General features: G+C 35.6%; 2 protein-coding genes across 2 annotated transcripts in view; both read left to right on the forward strand.

Annotated features, from left to right (window-relative positions):
• dnah1 (dynein, axonemal, heavy chain 1) overlaps positions 1-593 on the forward strand; it is a 42,539-nt gene extending 41,946 nt beyond the window's left edge. Inside the window, exons 76-77 of the mRNA XM_082155512.1 lie at positions 38-272; positions 418-593. Of these exons, the coding sequence (XP_082011638.1) occupies positions 38-272; positions 418-539 (357 nt within the window). The 3' untranslated portion in view covers positions 540-593. The remainder of the gene's footprint in view (positions 1-37; positions 273-417) is intronic.
• Positions 594-1,200: 607 nt separating this feature from the next.
• On the forward strand, positions 1,201-19,171 carry mapkapk3 (MAPK activated protein kinase 3). Its single transcript, XM_082155492.1, has 10 exons — positions 1,201-1,985; positions 9,542-9,681; positions 11,206-11,270; positions 12,773-12,852; positions 12,973-13,099; positions 13,230-13,305; positions 13,424-13,548; positions 14,357-14,442; positions 14,524-14,604; positions 18,498-19,171. Exons 1-10 carry the CDS (start codon positions 1,683-1,685, stop codon positions 18,651-18,653), a joined length of 1,239 nt encoding a protein of 412 aa, XP_082011618.1. The 5' UTR covers positions 1,201-1,682; the 3' UTR covers positions 18,654-19,171.
• The last annotated feature ends 1,706 nt before the right edge of the window (positions 19,172-20,877 follow it).

Here is a 20,877-nt window from a genome sequence, read left to right on the forward strand (position 1 = left end):
TTTTTGTTTTATTACCTTTCGTCGAACCCTCTTTTAGGTTATGAAGGAAGCAGTAGCAGAGCTGACTGAGAGGCCCGACATGGGCTGCTTCATCAACGGTCTGTTTCTGGAAGGGGCACGCTGGGATGCAGAGACAGGCCAGCTTGCTGAATCCCGTCCCAAAGAGCTCTACACAGAGATGGCTGTTATCTGGATGGTACCCATTCCCAACCGCAAACCCCCTCTATCTGGAATCTACGTGTGTCCTATCTACAAAACTCTTACTCGTGCTGGTGAGCAATTTGAATAGCATTTCTTTGTGAAACTTACCACAATCTTTTGTTAATGTTTTATTACTGTGGAGTCATTGTGATTTATATGAGAATTTGGTTTATGTTTTACCACAGAGATCTGAAAAGTTTTGTTTTTCCTCCTCAGGAACTCTCTCTACCACCGGGCACTCAACCAACTACGTGATATCAGTTGAGCTGCCCACAGATCGCACCCAGGGGCACTGGATCAAGCAGGGTGTGGCGTTGATCTGTGCACTTGACTACTAGACTCTCACTTTTCACACACATTTTCATTTATACACACACAACAGCTTGAACAAACATGGGAAAAATACAGAAAAAATGCACTATCATTTTCTGCTATTTTATATTCAAGATATCTCTGGAAATTAACATTTTAAATCAGTTATACATACAGTATACGTATAACGTTGTACTGTATATTAGTTATTAGTTAGTATATTTATATACTATCATAGTATTTATTAATATTTTAAATTAGCTTTTATTTTTATATTTTCAGTTTTTGTTTTAATTTTAGTTTGTTTCAGTAATTTTGTTGTGTTTTTTTTTTTCATTTTCATTAGTTTTTCTATTTCATTTTCAGCTAGTTGCCAGGGCAATTTTCTTTATTTTTTCTCTAATATTTATGCTTTTTTTTTATTTCAGCTTTATTAAGCAAATGAAAAATTGTTTCAATAGTTTAACCATAACAACACTAAACATTAGACAGTGACATAAATTAACACTGTCACGGTGTATATTTTGAATGAGGTGCATGAATTAAAATTGTGATTATTGGAACATTTTCTCTGGTCGTCTCGATCAAAAATAAATGTGCGCGGCTCCTTTAAGAGACTGTCGGTTCAGGATCTCGCGCTTCCGCTACAGACACTGACCCCATGTGAGCTCAGACACACACACACACACACACAGCGGTTTTTACAGTCAATGACGGGAACTCCGCAGGACAAAAGACACTTTCTTTTTCATTTACCCTATAACATTTTTTTTCTTAACTGGGACCTTTTCTACTTGAATATTCAACGTGAATATTACTTTTATAATTAGATATCACTGTTTTTGAATTCATTCTAATAACTGGACAAAATCTTATTTATAAGGAAATTTTAATTATTTGTTAAACTTTATTTTTGATAATCTTCAACTTGAAATGTTGAAACCGGCATTTTATTTAGCGTATCTGAATACAAGCGACTTATTTCTGGTAAATGTGCAGTAATTCTGTAACCACAAGTCATCACAGGAATTCATCAGCAGTGTATTTTCGGAACAGCGTCACTCGCTGACAGCGGGACCCGCGCGGATAGTTTATCTGTGGATTTTAAAAGACCCTCTTCAGCCACGTTGAGCCTCTAATAGCTACCTTAATTTCATCTGCACTGAAAGATGCTTCAGAATGGAAAGTCTGAAACACACAACGCGGACGCGTCTGAGCCAGAGCCGAAGCCCGAAGCGCAAAGCGAGAAGACAGAAGCGAGCGAGAGCGAGAGCGCCGCGTCTCACCCAGAGAACGAGTCCGCAGACACCGACTCCACTCAGTTCCCCCTGCCCGTCTATCCCAAACTGGAAATCAAGCGCCATGCTGTGACTGATGACTACAAAGTCTCCAGTCAAGTGTTGGGTCTGGGTGTCAACGGCAAAGTAGTGGAGTGCTACAATAAGAAAACCGGACAAAAGTGCGCGCTGAAGGTAAATTACTTGTTGTAATGGTGATCCAGATGTCTGGATTTAATGGGGGACTTGACTCAACTCGTTTAATATGTTTTCGGTCAGCTAGCATAATAAACCTTATTCTGCAATAATGTTACCAAATATGGACATTAACTTCTTTTTTCAATATTAAGATTATAGGTTAGACTAGTTTGTATGAATATAATAGTGATTTGAGGTAGAAATATTTGGTTTCACTTGCTTTTGATGGTCCCTTTAACACATTCTGTTGAGTATAACGTTGCACCTATCTACTACATGTCTATTCACTCTCATTAGAGAGTGTTAGTAGAGTATTAGTAGACTGGTAGGGTTACAATAAGTTGGCATGTAGTTGTAAAGTTACTTATAGTCTGTAGAATGTCGCTGTTAGGACCATCACAATAAAGAGTTAGCGGATATTAAGCAGACAGACTACTAATAGCCTACTCTGATGAGAGTTTGTTGACATGTAGTTGCAAAGTTATGTGTAGTCAACCGAATGTTCAAAAGGGACCACCAAAATAAAGCGTTACCCAAATATTTCTTAATGTAAAATCTTTACATTAATTATTTAGCCTATAGATACAAGTGGTTCTCCTATATATGACAGCTTTGAAAAAATGCAGTTTCAAATACAAGTTTAAATCTTTGTGTGTGGCTGTAGATTTTCCTTGAGCTAGTTTTGTTTTAATAGCCAAGAAAGTGAATAATTATGTCTTCGCTATTAGTTCTAGCGCCTGATGTGACAGAAAACAGTTAATTTTCTTGTATTAAGTCTATTTATGCGGGTGCATGGGTCATATCACCATACCTCATGTAAAAAGGGTCACTGAGTTGGGGTTACTAACAGTGCTCTGGTTCTTAGAAACTGGAGGTCCACCAGTTATAGGGTTACCGTATCTGACTTGGCTCTTTAAGGAGATGAGGTGTGACACACCGCATCCAGGCAGTGCAATGGAAACATGTCACCCACGTGGCATCACGGACATGGATTTACTGTCCAGTATAATCCAGCTGGATCGAGGAACTCAATATGTGCATAGAGTACATCGAAGAAAACAGAGAGATAGTGTCATTTTTATTGATTAAGTTTGTTCTAGTAAGTCATATTATAATTTAAAAAAATATATATATTTTTTTTTATATTAATTTTGAAACTGAATATAATAAATTAACATTTATTATATTATTTAAATAAATACTAATTAGAAATATAAATACTATTTTGGGGAAATTAACAGGAGTGTACCAAAACTTTAGGTAATGATGTCATCTCACACTTTTCTTTTTTTTTTTTACTTTGGGAAGCAGTTGAAATAACGTATAAACTTCCCTGTCCCTTTGTTGTTTTTCTGGCCGTCTGGTTTGGCAAGTCTGGACTGCACCTGTTCTTGTAGTGCTTTACAACTTCGTGGAAGATATCTAACTTGGTTTAAACAGCAACTGACCGGAAATAGACGTTCAGCCTTCAGCGTCTCTCATAATGATTTGAAGTCAGGATTTGAATATGACACAGAGCCAATGTGATCACGGTGGCCAGAGACTCACCGGTTCTCACTCTCGCTCGATTAACATACATACCATCCCAAATATCTCTTGGGAATGATAGAACCATCGCTCATTATTATGCTAATGACACTGGCAAATGTAAATAAGCTGCTTTTGATGCTTATTGTCCTGAGGGTTGTGTTGTAGTTGCTGTCCTAAATTAATCTCATTGTGCTGGGACACAATGGAAATCAAATTGACCTGATCTCGTGAGTCATTCAGGTGTAATTTATTGCCCAATATCCTCTCTGCTTTTTAATCACAGGGTAAACAGACATAGGGCAGAGCTGTCCATCTCGGCTGGCTTTTAATTAAGTAGCATGTTGACTGCTAAGTGTAATGAATGTGAGTGTATAGGTGCTGTTTAATCCACTCTGTTTAGCTGGACGGAAGCCATCCTTTAAATCTAATTCATTTAATTCACTCTTGATTTCCCATATTGGACTTGAACGGCTGCCAACAAAGAAAAGATATCTTACAGCCTGATCGAACTATTTATTACATTGCCAACCTGCAAACCTGTACTAGCACATGTAGTCCAGTGGAAGTGGTGGTTCTTGGTCCCTGCGTTTTTGGTGTGCTCATTTAAAAACATTGAGGAAGCATTCCTACCTTAAAAGGTCAACTTTTTCCCAGGACAGCCAAACAAAAACATTCACCTCTGTTCTTATGTAATTACATAACTTTCAGTCAAATAAGGAATAATTGATGGATCGTTGAATTGTTGAAACTGAATATATACATAACTGAAACATATATATTGCTCGTATATATATTGGCCACACATGGTGGCCAATGCACTGGTTTACTCGTCCTACAAACCAAGAGTAATATATACAATATTTTTTTTTTATTATTACTCTATACTAAATTGAATTGCATATATACTCTACATCTATATATTATATACTGTAGATGTAGAATATATACACAGTGTATATATACACCGTCAATAAGACCTTGTTTCATGCTTAAGCAATATTTCTTCCATAATCGAATAAAGTACCGTGGCGGTAAAATGGCAAAGAAAAGATGTGTGAGCCCTGTGCAATGGCCTTTCACCGTTCCCATTGTGCAGCCAGCTCCCGAATGCTCGACTGGTTCATATTACAGCCCTGGCACTGCCAACTCTCTGTTCAGTGTTCGAGTTCATCTTTCCATACAGATTCTACATTCAGGGTCCAGCCATTGTTCAGGATTCAGCCTTTATTCAATCCTGGCATATTTCATAGTGTGCCGAAAGGGTCATATGGAAGGCGCAGCGCTTTATGTTTTATATGCAAGGGGGTGGAAATCTGTGGAAAAAGGGAGAAACTGAGAAGGCAGAGTGTTTGCAAGAGCTGCCAATGTGTTTGTAGAAGTTCATTATTTGGGAGGGTCAGTAGTGCCAGTCCTAGAGTTCTGGGGGCCCTAAGCAAAACTTTGTCCGGGGGCCCCTGTCAGTGCGTTCATAAAATCCCCTTAATCCATTCTTTCAGAGCAGTTTCAATGTCAAACAACAACGAGTTGAAACGTTCAGTAATACAAGAAAAATATAAAATCAGTCGGACAAATACAACATAATTTTTTTTTTTTTACAATTTAGCCTACTACTAATAATAGCCTAGTAATAAAAGTAGTAATAGCCTACTACTAATAATAAAAGTGATCAAATGTAAAATAAATAAATTGGTTAAATAAAACATTGATGCGCAGAATGTGCAGACCTAATACAGTGACAAGCATTCGATTACTTTCCCAGCTGTTTATATTCACTGAAAACATAATTGAATGCGTTTATGTTAAAAAGTCCCCAAGATAGACATTTTGACATATTTCTGAGTGTATTTATCACGGATGGTGACGGCGCCACCGCTTTAAAGGAAAGGAACAGGAAGCGGCATCATGTTTTCATATTCATTGAAAGCCAAGCATAAGAGTATACATAAGCAAAATCTGGGCTATGAATTAAACTCGAACTCTGTCCCAATAGTTTTCAGTGATTTTTACTGCAGACGCAATAAACAGTATAAGATAAGAATACACTGCTGTGTCATGCTGTGGTGTCTTTCACAAGGGTCTTATTTTAGACAGATCAAAGTGTCATGTTTCACGTGGTATCATAAAACGTGATTTGGACAAACATGGAAAGTAACATAAACACTCTGTTTGACTAGTGTAACATGGTTATGATTACGCTGACCTCAAATAAATCAAGTTGAGATGCTTCAAATGACAAAACAGACCAGAATGACAAAACCCCCACACTTGTAAATGTTTCTGCGGTGAAACTGAAATGTGGTTTCTAGAAGATGTAATTCCCCAGTCTGTTTTCAGTTGTGTAAGGTTTGTTTTAAGGAAACTGTGGTCACAGAAACCTTCTGGATACATTCACTATTATAAATATTTTACACTAACTGTAAAAAATAAAACGAGCTTCATTTGAACAACATCCATCCCATTCAATTGAATGATTTAATTAAACGAATGTTATTTACTAAACAGAAACCAGGACGAAGTAGTTAATTTTACTGCTGAGACTATTAAATCCTGAGGCAGTAGATTCAGGAAATTAAATGCAGTCATAAAGCTTAAACGGTCAATATATCCATCATGCATTCTGCTATCAATCTCTGCAGACGTACTGATGAACTGCCTATTGCATATACTGTATAAGTTCAGCAAACTGATTGCTTTCACGGTAAATACAATTTCGCATTATTATCCCTTTGGTGCTGTTTGTGTGTCGGTCAAAAATGACTGACTTTTTTTTATTTCAATTAAATGATTGTTCTATATTTTAGTTTGATAATATTTTTTATTTAATATTTTTTATTTTTAGGGGATTTAATGATACTAAATTATATTTATGCTGTAGTTATAATCCATTTATTCACTTTTTGAGCATGGACCTGAAAAGGATATTTCCAACTTAAACGGTCATACATTTTTAATGCTTCAGTTTGGTCTCTTTTTAAAGACAACACTTGGCAGATTATTGCTGAAGTTTAAAAAAGTGAACTTGAAAAAAGTTATAATATTTTACATTTATTGTTATGAAAAATGCATATATATATATATATTTTTATATGAAATATATATTTTGCAAAACACATTTTGCTCTAAAACTGTGAGAAAATCAAAGCCATAAATCCAAACAAGCTGTGTTCCAAATTTGAGGTTGATATCTAAAATGAGCTTTCAGTAAGAATTTGTTTGTGCGCAGTACCAAACGTTTCCGATAAATGAAATTCGTTTCCCATTCATTTCCAATCCAATGTGGTCATTTTTGACCGCGAACAATACAAGTGTGACAAATTTTTTTTCAGGATAATTTAACCTTTTCAAATCATGTCCATGATTTGTGTGTGTGTGTGTGTGTGTGTGTGTGTGATCACACATTAAGTGCCAAAACCTTTACCAAGTTTCGTACCATTCCAATGAAGTAAAAAATTCTAAAAAACATATAATTATATACATATTATTACTGGCCTTAAAGGGGACCTATTATGCAAAATTAACTTTTATAAGGTGTTTGAACTACCAGCCTATAATGGTAAAAATCCACCAATACTTTTTTATAATCCCCATAAATCATAAAATCTTACGTAAGGCGTTGCTATGCAGGTCCTAGGGTGTATTGGGCTGTTACCAGGGCGTTGCTATGCAGGTCCTAGGGTGTATTGGGCTGTTACCAGGGCGTTGCTATGCAGGTCCTGGTGTTCTAGGTGATACTAAGGCATTGCTATGCATGTACTTGTGTGTTCTGGGTTGTTGAATATGCACTTGTAATAGGTGTGAGCAATAATAGAAATAGAAAATACCACTAAGTGTTCATTGTCTAGTGCTAACAAACGCGTAAACTTACTGTGCTCTCAGTAAATGCCATTTTCCTTTAGAAATTAATACTTTTACAAAAAAACCTTATATGCAGCAAAACCAGTGCAGATGTGATTTAATGCGTGTGTGTGTTATCTGATACCCTCATGGTTTTCTTCCAGCCACAGCTTCTGCTCTGTGTTATTGTTGTAAAAGGAGTTTCCTGACTTCTCTTCCCCTCTGATTCTACAGCTGCGGTTGTTGTTTTTTTTGTAGTTTTTTATTTGTAGGTGGTTTCTGTATCTCTGTGAATCTGAACTATAAAGGTTACCCCAGTCAGTCATTTACAACACTGCCCTTGAAACTCCTACCCACGGGCATCTCTGTTAAATGACTCGGCTGCTGTTAGTCGGAAAGCAAACGTAACGCGCCTCTTTTTCACCCACACATATCTATACACACACTGAACTTTTAGTTTATCAACTGCAGAGACCGAGACAATGTGGGTGGGAGTCAAATCAAATTGAGTGCAGTTCACACTCTTGCAAGTGGTTCAAACAGCTTTTGGGCTTTAATTGATAGAAATTAATAGCAGACCCCCATTTCTGTGTACTTACATGTAAACAATTGCTGAACTTTTTAAAATGTGTAAATGGATATAGCACATTTCTTTGCTAGTAATTGTGTTGCATATGATGCCTTTTAAACTGGTTTTATTCGGGTCAAAATTATATATTTTTTTGACAGAATGAACACCAACTCATTTTTATATGAGTAATAAACAGATATTTTAAGATATTTAAAAAATGTCTTCCTTTTTTTGTTTTTGACTTCCATTTAATGTACAAAAAAGTTTTTTTTATATATATTTTTGTTTTTTATATATATATATATGTGTTCCACAGAAGAAAGGAAGTCATACAGGTTTGAAATGATGGCAAAATTTCCATTTTTGGGTGAACTCTCCCTTTAAGACGTCCTGTGTGATTATAAGCTATAGGCTTGTTGTTGTAAATAGCTGCTATGACAACAGTAAACTACTACAGTCAGTATCAAAGACATCATGCTCTTTAAAAGTGACACAAAATGCTAAAGAACCAAGAGGTAACACTGGGAGTTACAGCAGCAGAAGCTTTAACGTCCCTAAAATACACTCTGATGGGATGCATGTGCAATGTCAAGGTCTCGCTCTGTTCCAGTGCACGCTGTGTGTGTGTGTGTGTGTGTGTGTGTGTGTGTGTGTGTGTGTGTGTGTGACATCCCTCTTAGGGAGAGAGAAAGGACGGACACACAGAAATATTTTCTATACTGACTGTGCGGACAGTGTGGTAAATTGCATAAAATTAATAGAAATGTTCTTTTCTTTTATATGAAACAAGCTATTGCATAACTGTTCTTCTTTAATGGACAACAAGTGTTTGGAAAGCGGTGGACTTTTAATAAAGCGATGTTCCAGGTTGAAAACGATTTAAGCATCTGTGACATGCTGTCGATTACCACAGACGAAAAAGGGCCACATATGCTGTCAACAAAGCAATAAATATTTTATAAATAATCGTAAAAATATATTATATTAAAATACTACATTAAACAGTATTTATATGGTAAATGTTATATTATATTATTAGAATATTATTTAACATCTATTATTATTTTTAATGAATTTAAAAAAAAATGTAAGTAAATAAATATAAACATTCAAAAGTGTGTTCATATAGTACAAATTTTAATATTGTATTGAAATTAATATTATTGAAATTCAAAATAACTGTTTTCTAATTTAACATATTCAAATGTAATTTATTCCCGTGATGCAAAGCTGAATTACTCCAGTCTTCAGTGTCACATGATGCTTCAGAAATCATTCTAATATGCTGATTTGCTGCTCAAGAAGCATTTTTTAATTATTATTATAAATGTTGAAAACAGTTGTGTTGCTTAATATATTTGTTGAGACTGTGATCCATTTTTTTCCGGATTTTTTTGATGAATGGAAAGTTTAAAAGAACAGCATTTCTTGGAAATTTTGAAACATTATAAATGTCTGTACTTTCACTTTTGATCAATTTTGTACATCTTTGCAGAATAAAATCATTCATTTCTTTCAAAAAAAAATAGTACTGACCCAAAACTTTTGAACGGTTATACGTTTTTTTAAATCAAATATAAAAGAGTGACAGTGTGCATCTTTTTTCTTGTTTCTTTAGATTCTATATGAGTGTCCCAAAGCCCAGAGAGAAGTGGAACTGCACTGGCGAGTTTCCGGAGGGCCACATATAGTTCGGATCCTCACCATCTATGAGAACATGTATCGTGGGAAAAAATGTCTTCTCATAATTATGGAATGGTGAGTCCTGTCAAACGGTCATTTTCCATCATGCTCGGCCTGCCAGAAACAGTACAGTTCTGTCAGTCGAGGTCCTTGACTAGTGACATTTTATTTTTATAAAGACAAGACAATGAAATCTTGTGATCCTGAGTCACAGTCTTGCTCTGAATGAAGGTTTCAGTTCTCCCTTTCACTAGTAATGCCTCACTGGTTTTTCCATTTTATTCTCATCAGTTTGGACTGTATTGTTTCAGACTTTAAAAACACTGTAAAATAAATCAACCCATAAAAACATTAAATGGCTCATCCCTTTAAAATAAATCCAGTAGTCTTAATAGTAAAGCAGTCATGAATCATGATTGTTGCATGTGTGTTATTAGGGAGTGTGACAGACGTAAAAGTGAATTCTGCTAGCTTTCCCCATAGATAACTTTAAAGGAGTGGTTGATTGTGATTTCACTTTTCTAACTTTAGTTAGTGTGTAATGTTGCTGTTTGAGCATAAACAACATCTGCAGTTACAACACTCAAAGTTCAAAGCAAAGGGAGATATTCGCTTTTAAAGAAATTGCTTTTTAAGGACTACAACAAACGGCTGGGAGGGACTACACACATTCCTCCTGGGTTAGTGACATCACCAACCCTAGAATTTACATAAACCCCGCCCCCGGAACACGATTTATAGATTATCAAGACAGAACATGCTAATCAATGACTAGAAGATAACTACACATAAGCTACGTAAATTTATCAACTAACCATTCAGAAATGTCATGTTGCTTCTACATGTTGTCACTTCTTCTTGAGTCTCTCCATCTTTGTCTGACTCCGATTTGAACACAAAAGGCTAAAAGTTTTTGAAATTTTCAGTGCATGTCTGTGTGAGGTAAAAGGACACGATCTCTTGAAGCTCCGCCCTCTGTGCCGGGAGCAGCAGCTCATTTGCATTTAAAGGAACAGACACAAAACGGTGCGTTTTTGCTCACCCTCAAAAAGTGACAACTTAAACATGCTATATAAAAATATCTGTGGGGTATTTTTAGCTAAAACTTCACATACACTCTCTTGGGACATCAAAGACTTATTTTACATCTTGTGAAAGGGGCATTATACCACCCATTTAAAGCTAACAGACATGGACTCAAAGCCACAAATGTTTGATTTGTATTCCATGCTGTGTTTAATCAAATGGTGGCTTTGAGTGCTGTATTAAGTGGCTGTGATGTGCTTTATCTGGGGTGACTGAGAGCGCGAGTGTAAGTGCATCACTCAGAGAAGAAGAGAGAGAGAGAGAGAGAAAGAGAGAGAGAGAGACTGTCATTGTCCGAGACAAACGTTGCATCCCTTAATTAGAGCTTATTTCCTCGCTCCCTCTTGTTTTTGGACATTTTGGCAATAATATGATTCACATCATTTCTATGTTGTTGTTGTTTTTTTCACATGCTCAGCTGGGAAAGGAACTCAGCTTATTGTGATTGTGAATTTGTGCATAAAGCTGTATAATTAGAAATTGTGTGTGTGTGTGTGTGTGTGTGTGTGTCAGTATGGAGGGCGGAGAGCTCTTCAGCAGAATTCAGGCCAGAGGAGACCAGGCCTTCACTGAGCGAGGTGGGTTTATCTGACTCTTTGTTTTTATAGCACACACTCATGCACACACATTTATATGCACAATGCCACACACACACACATGCTGGGTTTTTATATTTTATGGGGACATATTTATAGACATAAAGATTTTTATACTGTAAAATATATTCTATCCCCTAACCCTAAACCTACCCATCACAGAAAACTTCATATAGTGTGATTTATAAGCTGTTTTCCTCATGGGGACCAAAAACCTGACTGGTATTACTATTGGTATTTACCTTCTGATTCGCTTATAGTAAAAAAAAAAATAGTTTTATCTATATTATTTTATATTGATGTGAAACTATATTGCCAATTCCTTTATTTTACATTGTGAACCTTTTATAGTTGCTTTCGAATATTTTAATATTGCCATTGTGTGAATTTGTATTCCATTATTTGTTTTTATGCTTGTGAAGCACTTTGAGTTGCATTGCATGAATGAAAAGTGCTATACAAATAATTGTTTATTATCAATATTATCTTTATGGGGACATTTGGTCCTCATAATGTTGGGTTTACCAGGACCCCACACACACCCACACACACCCACCCACACACCCCCACACACACCCACACACACCCACACACACCCACACACACCCACACACACCCACACACACCCACACACACCCACACACACCCACACACACACACACACACACCCACACACACACACACACACACACACACACACACACACACACACACACACACACACACACACACACACACACACACATTCACATTCACATTCACAAGTCTGAGGATAGTTTAAGGATAGAGTTAGTTAGTTTGTTTACTATGAATATGGAGAAGAATCTAATATACCATGTAATTTCTCTTTAGTTGTTTAGTTTTTTTAGTTAACAATAAAAATAAAGAGGACAATCATTTCCCATATATTTTTTTCCATACCCGTAATTTCCATTTAGTTGATTTTGTTAGTTATGGGTTACAATAAATATGGATAATTTCCTATACACTTTCCATTGGTAAGTTAGTTAATTATGAACTAAATTATGGTTATAATTATGATGAGGTTAATTTCCAATATTAGTTATATTAGTTGATTTGCTGTGTTTGAATATGATTAACATTATAATTGTTTATGATGAGATTAATTTACTATGTAATTTCCGTTATTTGTTAGTTAGTTAGTTAGTTATGAATAAAGGCAATAAAGTTATTTTTCCATTTCATTTAAATGCATTATATATTATTAACGTAAATATTTAAATAAAATTTATAAATAAAATATAATACTTTCTGTTAGTTAGTAGGTTTCTTAGTTAACTATGTATATGATTATGGTTGTGATGAGGTTAATTCCCCATTTAACTTCCATGGGTTAGTTATATATAGTTTATATTTTGAGGCAGGAAATGAATAGTGGAGATAATAGAAGTTCCCCATTCTCTTACACTTATAATCATAAAATGGCACTGTATAATTGACCTCTGACTGTACTGTTCCTGCAGAGGCCTCTGAGATCATGAGAGACATCGGCACAGCCATCCAGTACCTGCACAACATGAACATCGCACACAGAGACATCAAGGTAACAATCAACTGTTTTCACCAGCTATACGAATAAGAGTAACAGTTATATATTGAGCAAACTGGGATAGTGCATAAAGAATCAGTGTTCACATTATAATAAGCATCGTTCTGCCCTCAGCCCGAGAACCTGCTCTACAATAGTAAAGAAGATGTTGGAGTTCTCAAATTAACAGATTTTGGCTTTGCTAAAGAGACTTCACTGCATAACCTGTTACAGACGCCCTGCTACACGCCATATTACGTAGGTCAGTAAGATGAATGCCACTCTTATCATAAAAGGCACATTCTTCACCTCTCTTTTATCAGAGAAAGAGACAGAGTTATTTGAAGAATAACACTTGGTCTGCTAAAGTAATCGTATGGTCTCTTCTCTAGCCCCGGAGGTTTTAGGCCCTGAGAAATATGACAAATCATGTGATATGTGGTCTCTTGGTGTGATCATGTACATCCTGTAAGTATAACGATTCTGTTTGGGCGTTACCATAAGTGTTAAATAAAGGCTGTGGTGTTTATTAAAGCTTCTATTAAACTAGCTGAAGCTGTTTTGCTCCTCTTCATGTTACACATAGGTTGTGCGGGTTCCCACCGTTCTACTCCAACACAGGACAGGCCATTTCACCGGGTATGAAGCGGCGGATCCGCATGGGCCAGTACGAGTTTCCCAAACCAGAGTGGGCTGATGTGTCCGAGGAGGGTACGGTGCATTTTATGTGTATTTTCACCATCAAACTTCATGTTGGATGTTCACCACCAGAGGACAGTGTCGATTTCGTTTTGATTGTCATTTCAACAACTACGTGTAATCATTTGGACCTGTTTTATGTATCTATGATTATGTTTTCCATAATTCAGTGCAAAGCATAGCTTTTGCATATTTTTTCATTTGAATTAGTCTCCTTTTTTATGCTTTTTTATTATAATTATTTTTTAAAGCATTAGAAATATCATATATTCATGCTATTTAAAAGAATATTAAATATGGATAAAAAATTATAATAATAATAGTTAGATTTATTCTTAAATATGTTAAAATATTTAATTTAATTTACAATGTACAGACACACACATATATAAATATATATATATACAGTATATACTGTGTAACATAACTGTTGTTTTTTTACTATATACATATATATATATATATATATATATATATATATATATGAAGACTTCAGATGCAAAAGCCTCTAAGTGCCTCTAATTTCACTTTCATGACAATTATGAAGTAATTTTCATTGCCATTAAAGTCAAATAACTGAACATAAACATACAAGCTTGATAAAAATGATCATTATAGAAGAAAATTTCAGATGACATTTAGAGGCTTTTGCATCTGAAGTCTTCATATATATATATGTGTGTGTGTATATAGTAAAAAAAAAAAAACAGTTATGTTACACAATATAGAATAAAATAATAAAATATTGAAAACACTGATCTAGATGATGGGGACCAGCCATGTTCTTCTAACTAATATATATTATAATATTCTCCTCCAGCCAAACAGTTGATTCACCAACTTTTGAAGACTGACCCCAGTGAAAGAATGACCATTGATCAATTCATGAACAACCCCTGGATCAACGTGAGTATTTCAGCTGATTGTATGTGTTTCCTTGGATATAATTTCACTGCATCTGTTCCAACACTGAGACGTTTCTTACAGCAATCCATGGTGGTTCCCCAAACGCCGCTCCACACCACACGAGTGCTCACGGAAGACAGCGAGATGTGGGACGAGGTCAAGGTGAGCGCAGGATGCACTGGCCATTGAGAGAATTACAGTACCTGTTTAGAATAATATCAAATACCATTTCAGTATCTTTTTAATTCTATTTTCATTAACACTTTATTTTAAGGTGACGTAGTTACATGTTACTACATGTACTTTCTATAGTAATAACAATACATTATGAATAATTACAAGTAACTAAACCTAAACCAGAACCTAAACCTAACTGTAACATGTAAGTACATGTAGTTAATTAATATTACTCAGTACTTATTTAAGTAAGTATAATGTAACTACATCACCTTAAAATAAAGTGTTACCCAATTTTCTTATTTTTTTATGTGATATCTCATACAAACTGAAGATTGGTAACAATCTGTAAGGGCATTATTATCTGTAATACCATCCTTATCCTCAAGGGGGAGCCACATAACAGAAACAAAGCAACTACCCAGTTCATTTGAATCACAGTAGCTTTATTGGCATTGTAGAAAACTTGCCAAAGTGTTAGAAATATATACCCATGGAATTTAACATATACTTTATAAATATCGAATAAAATAATACAAATCAATATATATATATATATATATATATATATATATATATATATATACACTACCGTTCAAAAGTTTGGGGTCAGTATGATTTTTTTATGTTTTTAAAAGAAGTATCTTCTGCTCACCAAGGCTGCATTTATTTGATAAAAACAAACAAACAAAAAACAGTAATATTGTGAAATATTATGACGATTTAAAATGACTGTTTTCTATTTTAATATATTTTAAACTGTAATTTATTCCTGTGATCAAAGCTGAATTTTCAGCATCATTACTCCAGTCTTCAGTGTCACATGATCCTTCAGAAATCATTCTAATATGATGATTTGATACTCAACAAACATTTATGATTATTATCAATGTTGAAAAAAGTTGTGTAAATTTTTTTTTCACAATTCTTTGATGAATAGAAAGTTCAAAAGACCAGCATTTATTTAAAATAGAATATTTTCTAACATTTTAAATGTCTTTACTGTAACTTTTGATCAGTTTAACTCATCCTTGATGAATAAAAGTATTGATTTATTTTATTTCTTTCCCCCAAAAATAATATTAAAATTCTTACTGACCCCAAACTTTTGAACGGTAGTGTTTAATGTTACAAAAGCTTTAGATTTCAGATAAATGCTGTTCTTTTGAACTTTCTATTCATCATAGCATCATGAAATAAAAATGTAAATAACTGTTTTCAACATTGATAATAATCATAAATGTTTCTTGAGCATCAAATCATCATATTAGAATGATTTCTGAAGGATCATGTGACACTGAAGACTGCAGTAATGATGCTGAAAATTCAGCTTTAATCACAGGAATAAATTACAGTTTAAAATATATAAAAAAAAATAAAATAAAAAAAAATTAAAATCAAATAAATCCAGCCTTGGTGAGCAGAAGATACTTCTTTTAAAAACATTAAAAAAATCGTACTGACCCCAAACTTTTGAACGGTAGTGTATATATATATATATATATATATACACACACACACACTTTAGATTAGGGTCCAATTCTCACTAAGCTAAACACTAAACTACGACTTTTGCCTCAATAAACTCCACATTACTGCTTATTAATAGTTAGTAAGGTTGTTAAGTTTAGGTATCTGTTAGAATTAAGCGATGTTGCATATGCTAATGGAGAATAAGGCATTAATATGTGCTTTATAAGCAGTAATAAACAGCCAATGTCCTATTAATATGCATGCTAATAAGCAACTAGTTAATAGTGAGAATTAGACCCTAAACTAAAGTGTTACCTTATATATAAAATGAAAGTAATACAATAAAATAAACAGGTTTGTGAGTAATCAATAGTTAAAGGTGCAGTAAGCGATTTCTGAGAATCATTGTTGAACACTGTTGGTATTTGAAATCAACACAAACAAACACACCCCTCCCTTCATTGCTCCGTCACTCCGCACGAACACACAATGCAAGGGTGGATGTGTTTTTATCAAAGCTTAAGCAAAGCAAAATAAAGCTTCGTGAAAAATATAGCGGAATTCAGTGTTGGCCAGTACTAGTTTAGCTACATTTCTCAGTAGTGTCGCTGTTTTCTGAATCAAATAGCTTTTCAGTAGCGAAGCAAAGTTTTGCGGTAGCGTCCACATAAGCTACATTTTCCCAAGCGTTTCTAATGGCGCTTTTCCACTGCATGGTACGGTACGGTTCGGTTCGGTACGGCACACTTTGGTGCTTTTCCACTGCATGGTACGGTACGGCTCGGTTCAGTACGGCTCACTTATGACGCATTTCCACTGCATGGTACGGTACGGTACGGCTCGCTTCGGCTCGCTTTAAATGGTACCACCTCTGTTGAGGTTCCAAGCGTACCGTACCGATACTAAAATGTGACGTGAAAACACTGCAGATCACTGATTGGTCAGACAGAATCATCACTACCAGCGTCATTGTATTTACGACACGAGACACTAAACCCGCTAGATTTAAATAGCCAGTAGACAACAGCCAACACTGTAGCGCCTGTTTTAAAAGTATTTGCTTCAAAAAAAAAAAAAAAGAGTATAAACTTACAAAAAAGAAATGAATCGTGGTCAGTGGACGAGGTGCAGACGTTCCCCTCGTTGGTTGCCGAGGAGTGGATGGGGAAACACGGAATGAAAAATTCGCATTTAATATGATGATGTCATGGCAGTAGAGACGGCAACTATAACGGTCAGTCACACCCACTTTGAAGCGTACTAACTGCAGTGGAAAAGCAACCGAACTGTGCCGTACCGAGCCGAGTCGTACCACGCAGTGGAAAAGCGAAGCGAGCCGAACCGTTCCGTGCCGAGTCGAACCGTACCGAGCCGAACCGAGCCGTACCATGCAGTGGAAAAGCGCCAAAAAGCTCAAGCTCAAATCGGAAATACAGTATCACTGATGCTAGATCAGTAAGTGACGGTGAGTTCTTCTTCTTCGTGTTTTACGGTGGTTGGCAACCATAGGCCCATATGATTTCAGAAATTGCTTACTACACCCTTAAAGGGTTAGTTCACCCAAAAATGAAAATTCTGTCAGTAATTACTCACCCTCATGTTGTTCCAACCCCGTAAGACCTTCGTTCATCTTCGGAACACAAATTAAGATATTTTTGATGAAATCTGAGAGCTGATCACTTCTCCATAGGCTGCTAGGTGACCGAAACTTGCTGGCCCAGAAAAGTTATTAAAGAGATCGTTAATATAGTCCAAGTGACTACAGTGGCTCAATCTTAAGTATATCAAGCGACGAGAATACTTTTTGTGCACAAAAACAAACAAAAACAACGACTTTATTCCACAATTCATTTCCTTTTCTCTGGGCCTCTAGTTGGTTCACGTAGTGTTTTAGCGCAGCGCGTCTGTGTTATACGTCACCACGTAGGCTCACTATTGGCCGACGCTGGTCATGTGTGTGATGCGTGTGACGTATAACACAGACGCGCAGTTACACTACGTGAACTAACTCGAGGCCCAGAGAGAAGGAAATGAATAGTGGAATAAAGTCGTTGTTTTTGTTTGTTTTTGCGCACAAAAAGTATTCTCGTCGCTTGATATACTTAAGATTGAGCCACTGTAGTCACTTGGACTATATTAACGATCTCTTTAATAACTTTTCTGGGCCAGCAAGTTTCGGTCACCTAGCAGCCTATGGAGAAGTGATCCAGCACTCAGATTTCATCAAAAATATCTTAATTTGTGTCCCGAAGACGAACAAAGGTCTTACGGGGTTGGAACAACATGAGGGTGAGTAATTACTGACAGAATTTTCATTTTTGGGTGAACTAACCCTTTAAGTTAAGTATGTTATACTATTTACATTTCTTTTCAAATTTTTCTTCTTTCTTTCTCTTGGTTTGTAGGAAGAGTTAACCAGTGCGTTGGCCACCATGCGTGTAGATTATGAGCAGGTGAAGATTAAAGACTTAGACGCCTCCAGTAACCCCTTGCTGAACAAGAGACGCAAGAAAGCGGCGACAGGGGAGAAGAGTGGAGGAAGCGGATGCAGTAGCCAATGAGGGACTGGAGATGGAGAACAGACGGATCAATGACACGAAGGAAAGTGCAGGATCAGACAGAAGGAGTCAAGAACAAGAATGGAAACAGATGGGCTCTCCAAAAGAAGAACAGAAGATGGATGGATGGATTAATAGAAATAAAACGCAAGAAAAGCGGACAATTTCACTGATAATCAGGAATAATTGGAGGGAATGCACACGTACACGGAGGAAGTCCTTGTTTCCACCACCAGCAGTGAAGGCCTGAAAAAGCTGCTTCAGCTCTGTGTGTGTGTGTGTGTGTGTACTGTTTGTGAGTGTTCATTAACTTTATATGTGTCTTTTTTGTGTACTGATCTATTACTTGATACGCACCTCTCGCACTGTGTATGTAATATATATGTATTTAAGATGTGTCCACTCTCTATGTGTCTTAGTCATAAGTCCTATCGTGCAGTTCACTCCAGAGACTTCATTTGTTGTTGATTTGGGCTTTCGTTATCGGCCCTTTTTATTGCAAATAAACATTTTCAATACTTTTTTCTGTGGAACTGCATGTCCGTACTGGGAATATTTCAGAATATTCCTTGTGTTGCGAGATGTGGTACTTTTTGGTGCGTTGAGTCACTTCCTCAACCCAAACTATCCAACGTCTGCATAAGTAACTAAAACCCTGACCTCAGATCAGGCCCAAAGAAAATTTGCTGCAGTCTCCATTCCTTAGTGGACCAGTCAGAGTGTTCATAATGTGAGAGAAGGTGACACCCGAATACTTGATCGCTTACCAGAATTTGCATTAGCCAGACATATTTATCCATTCAGCTCATTAGGATGAAATACTGGGATTTCCCACAGGTACTTGCTCGATTCTCACTATAAAACTGAGTCGATTCTGAGAAGGTATGTTTTCCCGTTCTAACTTTGAAAAAAAATCTGAAAATGCATGACTTGAAAGCTCCCTGTACTAAATTCCCTGCCTTCTTTGTAGTCTGGCACTGCGGTTTATAAATAGCACGTATCACACAGCGTTTTGGTGCAAAGCCAGCATTAGTCTGGCTGATAGCGGGCCGCTTTCTAGTGAACATATTTAGATGACCACTTAACATTGACCTTTGCCCTAGTTTCTGCCAGCGCTCCTCTAAAACAAATGCTCACCTGATCTTTGAGGAACAAGTGCCTTTGTTAATAATCAGCATGCATGAGCTATAGCTATCTCCATCACAATCATGAACAATTATTGCAACATACAGTGATCTCAAGAAATATTTACAATCTCAGTCCACACTCAAAATATATTAATCTTATTGCATTAGATAACAAAATATCAAAACAAATGATGCTTATTTTAAAGAAATATAGCATAAGCACATTTTTTCAAGCACAACATTTCTCAAAACGAATTTGAAAAATGATAAAACAATAGATATACTGCTCAAAGTGAAGAGAAACAGGTATTTGGACACTACCTGGTTTCAAACTTAAGGGAAACTGACTTTATTGCTGTGTAAATTTTGTATCATTGATATTATGTTATATTATATTTAGAAATGGATTTTATTTAATTTTTCTGTTTTTACTTTAATTTTAATAAAAGTTTTAGTAATTTTTAGTAGTTTTAGTAGTTTAGTTTTTATTATTTTGATGTATTATTTTTAGTTGGTTTTGTACTGTTTAGTATTTAGTACTTATTTTATTAGCTTTTTAAAATACATTTTACTATTATTTTATTGTACTTATATTATTATATTATATGTTTATAATAGTAAATATAATAAAACACACACACACACACACACACACACACACACACACACACACACACACACACACACACACACACACACACACACACATACACACACACACACACACACACACACAATAATTACATAGAACAATGACAAAATGCTATATTACTTAATAACAAAATATAAAAAGCTAATTAAAACAAAGAGTTTTAAGGCACTCAGTTGCTTTAAGGATTTAATTTAAAAAACTGAAATGCCAAAATTGAAACAATTAAAACAAATCTATTTGCATAAATAAAACTTACCAATATAATCAAACTGTTATTACCCCAAACCTCAATCTCTTTGTTTTCCATTAAAAACACCCATTAACAATGTGATATTCAGATCAATGTGTTTACATGAGAGGTACAGTACGTTCTTTCAGTTTACTGACTGTATCTCATTTCTATATTATGGAATGAACAGACTGTATTTGACATACAGAACAAAGCAGT

This window comes from Leuciscus leuciscus, assembly GCF_965113295.1.
Source record: "Leuciscus leuciscus genome assembly, chromosome: 23".
NCBI lineage: Eukaryota > Metazoa > Chordata > Actinopteri > Cypriniformes > Leuciscidae > Leuciscus > Leuciscus leuciscus.

Coding starts and splice junctions, on each gene's coding strand:
- mapkapk3 (XM_082155492.1), top strand. CDS start 1,683: ATGCTTCAGAATGGAAAGTCTGAAACACACAACGCGGACGCGTCTGAG. Junction 13,100..13,229: donor CTACACGCCATATTACGTAG/GTCAGTAAGATG, acceptor TCTCTTCTCTAG/CCCCGGAGGTTTTAGGCCCT. Junction 14,605..18,497: donor AGATGTGGGACGAGGTCAAG/GTGAGCGCAGGA, acceptor CTTGGTTTGTAG/GAAGAGTTAACCAGTGCGTT.